The 10255-nt window shown below is 65.7% G+C and overlaps 1 protein-coding gene across 4 annotated transcripts; it reads right to left on the reverse strand.

Annotated features, from left to right (window-relative positions):
• LOC142025059 (rho guanine nucleotide exchange factor 3-like) lies at positions 1-8208 on the reverse strand. Of its 4 annotated transcripts, none has more exons than XM_075017489.1 (12): positions 8133-8208; positions 7475-7532; positions 7086-7154; positions 5396-5500; positions 5086-5238; positions 4822-4884; positions 4109-4205; positions 3819-3895; positions 3186-3443; positions 2198-2368; positions 1822-1990; positions 1-1534 (listed from the first exon to the last, which is right to left on the reverse strand). In XM_075017489.1, exons 1-12 carry the CDS (start codon positions 8165-8167, stop codon positions 1359-1361), a joined length of 1431 nt encoding a protein of 476 aa, XP_074873590.1. In that variant the 5' UTR covers positions 8168-8208; the 3' UTR covers positions 1-1358. The 4 variants fall into 4 exon arrangements, with proteins under 4 accessions (XP_074873590.1, XP_074873589.1, XP_074873591.1 ...); XM_075017488.1 differs by having other exon boundaries at positions 7086-7157; XM_075017490.1 differs by lacking the exons at positions 7086-7154; positions 7475-7532; positions 8133-8208 and adding an exon at positions 5841-6144.
• Positions 8209-10255: the final 2047 nt, after the last annotated feature.

Genomic DNA, 10255 nt, shown 5'->3' on the forward strand with positions numbered 1-10255 from the left:
AGCTGGGAAAGGGCCCAGGCGGGCGGCAAACAGTGAGAAGTCCTGGGGCACCGTACAGCCACACCAGCATTTTGGAGCATGCACTTTGTGGGCCAAGACCTGCTTGTCAGATGCCCGAGGGGAAGCGCCGTTTGCCGGCCGAAGCAACACAGCAGCCCTGGGGCCCCTAAAGTCTCATGCTATTAGGTGATGAGCTTTCGGGGGACGGCCCCACTGCATGATGACTAACACAGGTGGTTGCAGCGCCGCGGTGGGGCTGTCCCACCAGAGCCCAGCACCTGACCCTGTTACTTCCAGGTGTTACTGAACGGCCACCTCCTGAGACTGCTGACAGCCAAAGGACCCTATCAGATGCCACTTGACCCCCGAGGGACAGGGCTGTGAGGTGTAACCCAGCAGACAGGCGCTGGCTGATTGCCTAAAATGACCTGGACAGGGGACCTGCTCATGGGACAGACTCCAGCTCAGACGTGCCCCCACACAGGGGAACAAGGGATTTACCTCCACATGGGCAAGGGTAGAAAGGGCGCCCTGAGGTTCCTCCATCTCTGTCTTCAGTCCTGCTCGGCTCGTCAGGAGCATCTCTGCTCTGAACGGAGCCCGGGGGAATCTCTGTCCCGTCCCACCAGAAGACGTTCTCCAGAGACTTTTAACACAGCAGCAATCCCCCCTCTGCTGCAGCCGGCACCAAGAACTGCGTGATGGGCGAGTGGCGGCTTTAGCAATTCACTCTCACCCTCGTCTTTCTGTATTTTATTAATAACCCTTTAGATGTTAGATTCTGAAGCACCGGCCCAGCGTGTGCTCCTCGGGGGCAGATCTGAGGCGCATATTGACCTGGGACATGGCTGGGCCTTTGGGACTGGAGGAACCTGTGTGGATTTGGTGCAATGGGTTTACATCACCTCTCCTGTGTGTGCAGAAGAGGGGACAGATTGTGGACAAGGAAGCTGGAGGAGGGGAGGGAATTGCTGGTGTGACTTCGCATTGGCCAGTGCAGTGCCAGATGTGCTCTGGGTGATGGGTTTGGTGCCTTAGAGGGACCCCAGGCTGGCGCTGTCAGTCGCTCTGTTTTAAGCAGTTTGCTCTGGTTTGGGCTTTTCAGCTGTGCCTGAAAAAACCTCTTATGTTACAGGGGAACCAGCCCAAGAACAGCAGCAGCACAGGGCTAACTGCCCTTGGCTGCAATAAATACAGGAGTAGGGATGGCAGGGAATGGACCCAGGAGTCCGGGAGAGATGTGCATCCGGCTCAGCGGGCTGCTGGCATGGAAGAACCCGGGGGTCTGGCCGGCTCCATGCGCAGCTCCACGCCAGGGTGAATCCCTGCTGTGAGGTGCTGGTGTCGGGGGGCCCGGCTCAGGTGTGGTCCATGGAGGGGTCGCAGTCCAGGCGCAGGGCTGCCAGGGGCTCCAGGGGGGCGCGGGCAGCCAGGGCCTGGTGCAGGCGGCTCAGCCACTGCTGCTTGTCGAAGGCATTGGCCGCCTGCAGCGTGTGGGCCTTGGCCCCAGCACTGACCCGCAGGCAACTCCTGGCTGGGGACAGGAGGGGATCAAGTTGGGGGCAGCCCAGCTCCTGTCCCACCACCCCCTGCAGCCCCCCCAGCTGGACTGCCTCCCCTCTCCCCCCAGCTCTCTGCCCAAGATCTCCACAAGCCGCCCTGGGGCAGATGCTCCACTCCCCCCACAACCCTGGCCCAGCTCGACGCCCCCTCGCTTCCACCCAGCTGAGCCCCCCGGGCCCCATGCCCACGGATGGACCAGGGACACAGGCAGGGATCCCCAGGGGGGTGGAGGAAGTCCCAGCAGAATGGGGCACCTACCACGCTCACGCAGGGGCCCCCCGAGCCGGGCCCCCCCATCAGGCAGGTCCTGCACCTCCAGCTGGCCGACAGGCAAGGGGGGCCACTGGACCTGGAACACCACCTGCTCACCCTGCAGGACAGGCCGCGTCAGCACCAGCGCCTCCTCGAACAGGAACACGTACAGCCTCTGTGGGGAGAGCGGGTCAGGGTGGGGCCTGCTGGCTGGGGGCGGGGCTAGTGGTTAGACTCAGGGAGGGGCTGGGGCTCCCTGGGTTTCTTCCTGTAAACCAAACTCACAGATAATATCCCTGCCCCCACCCTCTCCTGCCCCCACCCCCCACCCAGTGCCCGGCCCCCCCGGCCTCTCCTGCCCCGTCCCCTGCACTGCGGGTACCTGCCCCTTGCCATTGCGCAGCTCCCCATGGCACAGCAGCAGGGTGGAGCGGTCGATGCTGGGGTGCCGCGGTGCCCCCTCGGTGTAGCTCAGCCGTTGCTGGTAGAAGCGGCACTCGGCCTCCCCTGTCTTCTTATTGATCAGCTCCACCAGGTCCTGGGCCAGCGCCACCTGCCCGCCAGTTACCACTCAGTGGGTCCTGCCCCCTCCCGGCGGGGCACAGGGAGCTGCTGCCCCGACCCCACGGTGCTGCCCCCTCCCGGCGGGGCACAGGGACCCGCTGCCCCGACCCCACAGTGCTGCCCCCCCCGGCAGGGCACAGGGACCTGCTGCCCCCACCCCACGGTGCTGCCCCCTCCCGGCGGGGCACAGGGACCCACTGCCCCCACTCCATGGTGCTGCCCCCTCCCGGCAGGGCACAGGGACCCGCTGCCCCGACCCCACGGCGCTGCCCGCTCCCGGCGGGGCACAGGGACCCGCTGCTCCAACCCCACGGCGCTGCCCCCTCCCGGCGGGGCACAGGGACCCGCTGCCCCCACCCCACGGTGCTGCCCCCTCCCGGCGGGGCACAGGGACCTGCTGCCCCGACCCCACGGTGCTGCCCCCTCCCGGCGGGGCACAGGGACCCACTGCCCCCACTCCACGGTGCTGCCCCCTCCCGGCAGGGCACAGGGACCCGCTGCCCCGACCCCACGGCGCTGCCCCCTCCCGGCGGGGCACAGGGACCTGCTGCCCCGACCCCACGGCGCTGCCCCCTCCCGGCGGGGCACAGGGACCTGCTGCCCCGACCCCACGGCGCTGCCCCCTCCCGGCGGGGCACAGGGACCTGCTGCCCCCACTCCACGGTGCTGCCCCCTCCCGGCAGGGCACAGGGACCCGCTGCCCCCACCCCATGGTGCTGCCCCTCCTGGCGGGGCACATGGAGACCTTCTGCCCCCACCCAGCTCTGTGCCTCTCCGCGTCGGTGGGGGCCCAGCCGTGCTCTCACCGCCTGCTGCAGGGGTGCCTGGTCGGGGTGCCCAGTGGGTGTCTGGCGCAGCAGCTCTCGCAGCAGCAGCGGGTACTTGACCAGGCGGCTGCGGGGCAGGTCCAGGAAGCTCCAGAGCTCCAGCCGGCGGCTGAAGGCCGACTCCTGGCACAGGCGCAGGAAGTTGCCGACAGGTGGGTCCCGCTTGCAGCTGTCCAGCCGCGCTTTGGCCCACACCTGGTGGCAGCAGTAGGGCTCGTAGGCCCGCAGGCCGGGCAGCTGGGGAGATGCCAGTTGTGGGGGGGGTGTCACAGCCTGCGCTGGGCAGAGCGTCCACACACGCACCGGCCCTCTCCCCTTCCCAGGGTTCACCTCCCTCTCCCAGGCACAGCTGGGGGCCCCAGGAGCTCTGCTGCCCAGCTGGGGAGACCCTGCCCCCCTCAGGTCTCCCCTTTCCCAGTCCTGAGCCCCACCCCATCCTCCTCTACTGCCTCCTGCCCATCCCCCGCACCCATCCCCCATGCCCCTGCCCATCCCCCATATTCTCCACCTCCTCTGAAGCCCCACGTCTGCCCCTCCCCCGGCTCCGCCAAATCCCCTTCCCAGCCCCCTCGAGACGTGAGGCCCCTCAGGTTGCTCCCGGCGCCCCCTTACCCAGTCTAGCAGGGTGGGTCCCACCTCAGGCACCGTCCCGTCCTCCTGCCGCAGACCCTGCAGCCGCCCCAGCAAGTCTGCCAAAGGGGGGTCAAGGTGGAGATGGGCGCTGCCTGGGGCAGGCAGTGGGGCCTCCTGCTGGCTGAGGGGCAGCCACCTCCCAGGCTGCCGGGGGGTGGGGGAGAGAGGAGAGCAGCTAAGCCCCACCCCCATCCGTGGGGCACGGACTGCCCCCAGCCCAGCTGCAGCAATGCTGCCCCAGTGGTGCCCCGAGGAACTGTGGCACGTACCCTCGTGAAGCGGCACCAGAGAATCCAGGGGCCCAAAGATCTCCCGCAGCTCCCGCTCGGGCAGGATGGCCAGCGTCAGCATCGGCTCGTAGTAGTTCTGTCGGGGGGGAGGGTGAGAGTGCCCCTGGCGGCCTGGCGCCCCCCACGGCCCAGCGCTCCCCAGCCACCCCCATGGCTCGGCGCCCCTCGTGGCCCGGCGCTCCCCACAGCCCGGCACTCCCCAGCCACCCCCACAACCCGGTGCCCCTCACGGCCCAGTACCCCCCACAGCCTGGCACCCCTCGTGGCCTGGTGCCACCCATGGCCTGGCGCTCCCCAGCCACCCCCATGGCCCGGTGCCCCTCACGGCCCAGTGCCCCCCACAGCCTGGTGCCTCTTGCGGTCCAATACCTCTGCAGCCCCCACAACCCAGCACCCCAACAGCCCACACAACCCAGCGCCCCTCACGGCCCTGCGCCTCTGCAGCCCCCATAGCCTGGCACCCTAGCAGCCCGCACAGCCCAGTGCCCCCTGCAGCCTGGTGCCCCTCGTGGCCTGTTGCCCCCAGCCACCCCCACAGCCCAGCAGCCCCGTGCCCCGGCACTCCCGCAGCTCCCATGGCCCAGCATCCTCATAGCCTGGTGGCCCCCACAGCTACCCCCAGCAGCACCCACAGCCTGGTGCCCCCAGCTGCCCCCGCTGCCTGGCGCCCATCAGCTCAGAGGGGAAGGCACCTTCTTCACCAGAGTCAAATCGTCAACCAGCTGCTGCTCCCCCTGCATCAGCTCGAAGATCACCTGGCGGGGAAGGGTCAGGCTAAGTCGCCAGATAACCCCCCCAGTGACCCAGGTCCCTGCTTCCCGTCAGGCTCCGCCCCCAACCCTGCCCCGCCTCCTGTCTGGCTCCTCCCCCGCCCCTGCCAGGCTCCGCCCCCAGCCCTCCCAGGCCCCTCCCCTTGCCTGCTGGCCCCGCCCTGGGCTCCTGGCCGCTCCGCTCACCTCCTGGCGTTTCAACTCGTGGGCCGAGAGCTCCTCGCTAACCCGGTCAAAGGTCTCACTCCAGAGCTTGCTGCTGCGGCGCCGGCAGCCCCCGGCCCTGGGAGGCGGGACATAGTCTGGGGGGCGGGGCTCTGTCTTGAAGCTGATGGACCTCTGGGGCAGGGAGAGGAGAGACTGTGACGGGCTGAGAGCAGACCCCAGCCCGCAGCTCGGTCAATGCACTCCCAGGGACCACCGTCTCTCAGCCCCATAGGGCCCCAGCCAACCCTGCTCCATGTGCCCCGGCCCCCGCAGGGGGATCGCTGGGTACCTGGATCGATTGGCTCAGGCGTTTCAGGGGTGTCACCTTGGCCGAGGGCGGCCCCGAGGCTGACAGGCTTTTGGCGACAGGCTTCACCCTCTTGGTGCAGGGCTCCTGAAGTGGGGGAGAGCAGTGAGCGCGGGGGGGGCGCACCTGCCCTGACAATGGGGCCGGGAGGTATTTATAGCTCTGCCACCAGCAAACAATCCAGGGGCTTCCGGGCAGGAAGGGAAACAGAGCAACCCTTGTTCGCGTCCTCTGCGCTCGTCTGCCCGTGCCCCTCGCGCCTGGCTCCCAGCCGCCTGCGAGGCCAGCCCCGTCCCCCAGCCCTGCCGGTGCCCCACACTCCCAACCCGCAGCCCCTGTCAGCCCTGCCCTGCCTTCCCCGTGCCCTGCTGGTGCCCCTCACTCTGGCCACCCAGGAGAGATTCAAATCCCCCCTCCCGCTGATTACCAGCGCACCGAAAAGCCCCACAGCTGGCACCACGTATCTGTACTGGTGGTGCACGTCCACGCCCGCCTCGGTGCAAACAACATCTATTCCAGACATGGATGGAACAAATTAGAGGGAACATTGCTCGTGAGCCACAGCCCCAGGCTCCCCGGCCCTGCCTCGGCCCACACTGGGGACCTGCAGCCCCTGCCCCACGCCCGGCAGGGAGAGGGGGGCGGGGAGGGTGGGGAATATGGGCAGGGGGCTGCTCTGAGGTCACTGGGGGGGAGGGTCGGAAGCGTTGTGTCTCAAAGTGACACTACTTGTCTGCTCAGCCAATCACCTGTCGAGGCGACAGCTCCCTCCATGCCCCGGCCAATCACAGAGTGGTGTGAGCCTCCGTCTTGTCCCTTCTCCCTGTAGCCAATCACCGTGCTCTGTTCCCTCCAGGCTCGCCCCCCCGCCCCCAGCCCCCGCGGCGTGGTCCTCCCCTGGGCGGGCGGCTGACCTCGCCCACGCACTGAAGCGACTCCGGCTCCGCTAGGATTTAAAGGGGCCGCTCCAAAATGCTCCCCTTCTCCTGTGGGGGTCGGTGGGGCCCAGAGGACAGGGGCAGGGCTACCACCGTCCCATTTCTCTTGGGCAGCCCCTTAGCCCGGCCGTCTCGCGGGCGTCCCCACTGTGTTACAAAAGTGGGCAAATTGTCCTGTATTTTGTGGGGCTCCTGTTCCTTGGCAGCTCTGGGCGCCCCCACTGCTGGGGAGCCCCACTGCAGGCAGCTGCCCCGGCACCTGGCACCCCCTCCCTTGGGCCGGCGCCCCCACTGCCGGGGAGCTCCTCTGTGGGGAGGCTGCCCTGTTACCTAGTGCCCTGTGCTCCTGCTGCAGGGGAGCTTCTCCCTGGGGAGCTGCCCCCTTCCCTGGCACCCCACAGTATCAGCCCCTACTGCTTCCAAGAGCTACCCCAGGATGGCTGCCTTGTTCCCTGCCCCCCTACCCCGCTTGGAGGCTGTGGAGCCCCTATTCTCAGCATTTCCCATGCCAAGAGGTTGCTGAGCCCCATCCTCTGCTCACCCTCTCTGGAGCCCCCATCCCTGGTGCCTCACCGGGGGCAGCACCCGACATGGGAGAGCAGCTGCAGAGGCGGGTGCCCTGTATTTGCCATAGGGCAATGGGGTCACCCAAGGCAATAGGGGAAGGGGGAAAGGGCAGTGGGGAGGGGGTGCTTGTGGGGATGAAGGAGGAGCTAGTCGGGGGAGGGTCTGACCTTGTCATCAGAGGTCTGGGGCTCAGGCTCCCCCTGCCCCAGGCTGGGCACCCCCTGCTGCTTCCGCTTCTTCTGCCAGAGAGAGAGAGGGGTCAGAGCCAGATGCAAGGATCCCACCCCCACCTCCCAGCCCCCTCCCCGCCCCCACCCCGTCTCCCAGTCCCTCTAATCTCATCCCCACCCCATCTCCAGACACCCTCGTCCTGACCCCAGGGCCACCCCACTCCTTCCAGTCTCCCAGAGTTCCATCCCCATCCACACCCCATCTCCTAGACCTCCAGCCCAGTCCAGCCCCTAGAACCACCCCTCATCTCCCAGCATCACCTCCCTAGGGCCACCTTCCCTATGAAGCCCCACCCTCCACTCCAGCCTTGCCCTCTGTCACTCACCCCAGACCCCTCAGACAGGGACCCCGAGGTCTGGGACCTTTCACGACGCACTGGCGACCTGTAAACACACCGAGAAGGGAATTACAGGAGTAGGGTGGTGTGAGCTTCCCCCCAGCAGTGCCAGGGACACATCAAGCATGGTGCCCCACTTTCTGGCAGTTTGGCCATACATCATGGGAAATTCTAATTCACTTTGCATCGCCGGATGCAGCTAGCCTAGGGTGGTGCAAGCTTGGGTGAGTTATTCTGGGCTGTGGTCGGAGACTATGGGGGGTGTGGCAACCAGGACTCCTGAGTTCTTTGTGGAGGGAGAAGGGAGTAGTGTCTAGTGGTTAGCGCAAGGGGGGCAGGACTCCTGGATTCTCTTTGTGGAGCAGAGAGGGGAGTGGGGTCCAGTGGTTAGAGCGGGGGGCGGGCAGGACTCCTGGGTTCTCTTCCTAGTCTCGCAGTTCGAGGAGGAGAGCTGACAGATCCTGCGTTCTAGTCCCAGCTCTGGGAGGGGAACGGGGTCTCCGGAGTTAGACAAGTTGCTGCCCCTTTTCTGTACCTCAGTTTTCCCTGGGGGGACAGTTGGGAATCCCCTGCTCTGTGCTGCATTGATCCTGTCTTTGTGAGGGGAGCAAGGTGCTAGATTCCCCCCCCAGCTGCCCCCCCTTACCATGACTCCTGCTCCACCGGCCCCTCCTCATCCATTGCTGCTCAGCGCATTCCTGGACCTCCTGCACCTGCTGCCTGCTCTCCTTGGCCCCCCAGGGCGCAGGCGGCTCAGCACCGAGTCCCTGAAGCTGAGAGGTGCTTCCGCCCCTGTGGTTTCCTGCACTGGAGGAGGCGGAGGGGGGTGGGGGGAAGCCAGTTCCTGTGTTTGTACTGTTATGCCAAGATGCACCCCAGCTGAAGAAGGGTGCTGGCCCCTGACTATCCTGCTCCATTGTGCCCCCTAGTACCAAGCTCCACCTGCCAGGGTGGTGCCCCTACTGCCCAGCCCACCCTGCTCCCCAATCCATGGCACCCCAGCTCTCAGCCCCACCTGCCTAAGGTGAGCACACTCTAGGACAGAGTCCCCCCCCCCCACTGCCCTGGCTTCCTTCTGCAGCTCGGGCAGGAGACAGTGATGCTCACCCACTTCCTTCCACCTGCCCCTCCCTTCCAGGCAATCGGGGGCAGGTCAGCCACAGAGGCACTAAAAAGCTGCTTCAGAGGCAGATTCTCCACAGCTGAGAGTGGAACCTGCAGCAGTAGCGGCACCATCCACCTTCTGCACAGAGGAGGCTCACCTGCCCTGTTTGCCAGACCCACATGCAGCCACCTCTGGGGTGGGGCAGCTGGGGAGCCACTGCACAAGGTCTGCCATGCAGACTCCAGCCAGGTGGCCAGGCCAGGAGAGAAAGTAATTTTTGAAGAAGTTTTTAGCTTCTAGGAATTTATTACAATGGTTAGTAAAAAAATATCTGGGTTACAAAAAGTAACAGGGCTCTGGGATAGCTCCGAGGGTCGGGGGGGGAGCACAGCTGTGCTAGGGCCTGGCACTACATGGGAGGGCTTGGCGGCAGGGGGATGGATGGTAAAGGATGGGCAAGGGGGTTGCTCACACCGATGATGGTGCCCCATTAGTCCATGGGCTCTCCATCTCCACATTGCCCCTCTGGGTGGGATCCTTCTGACTCAGCCACACACCTCCTTCTGCCACTGCTGGTCCATGCCCCCCCCGTGCGGCCCTGCATCCCAACCTCCCATTACTTCATGGCCCCCTATTATAGTCCCCAGAGCCACAGCCCCACCAATGATCCCTGCCCACCCTTCAGATCCCCACCCCCTCCTTGTTCCATGCCCCCCACTGGTGCCCCCAGTCGGGGGAGCTGCAGTATAGGTAGGAAGGACGTCCCTGCCGTGCACAGCCCCCACTTAAGGGCTGGCTATTTCCAAGCCTGACAGCAGATCTACAACCTTGTAACCTCGAGGATGTCACAGTGGGATGAGGCCATCCCTGCCCTCCAGGCACCAGGACACCCAGGTCCCTCCCAGAGCTGGGGAAAAAACCCAAGACTCCTGGCTCCCAACCCCATCCCCACCCCAACCACTAGCCCCCACACTACCAGGGAGAGAACCCAGGAGTCCTGACTCCTAGGCCTGTCCCACCCCACTCAGGGGGCTTAGCACAAGTGGGGGAGGAGATCCACAGGGCAGGGCTGACAATGTTGCTCCCTGGGGACGACTCAGCCCCACTCCCTGAGCAGGGATTTAAGGAGCACAAGCCTCCCCCAGTCCTCCGAAGACAAGAACTACACACCCTGCCAAGAGGGGCCGAGACTGAGACGCTGGGGAGGGGATGACGCCAAAAAGAAAGGCCGTGAGTTGTTAAGTACCCCTCCCCCGCAGTGCAGCGGGGGGAAACACCAAGCAAGCGGGACACGACCAGCAGATGCCTCCTTTAAGAGAAACCACGCCCCCACAACTTGATTGGCTCATTGGAAGCAGGATTGATCAGTCTCAGGCCACGCCTCCCATGTTGCGATTGGTCGGTCACTGTGCAAAGTCCCAATTCCATAGTTGAGCGGTTGGCGTTTGAGGCCACGCCCCCGGCGGTGTGATTGGTTGGTCAGCCGACGGCGAAGCCCGTGTTCAGTCTGTCGGTCAGAGTCTTGGGACGCCCCCATGCGGGGTCATTGGTCAGTCAGGATCTGACATCACCACACTATGGTGCGATTGGCTGGTCATCGTCCAACGCCACTCCCCTAGAGGGCCAGTTTGTTGGTTATCCCCTGAGGTCGGCCCCGCCCTCTG

Source organism: Carettochelys insculpta, chromosome 22, assembly GCF_033958435.1.
Source record: "Carettochelys insculpta isolate YL-2023 chromosome 22, ASM3395843v1, whole genome shotgun sequence".
Lineage (NCBI taxonomy): Eukaryota > Metazoa > Chordata > Testudines > Carettochelyidae > Carettochelys > Carettochelys insculpta.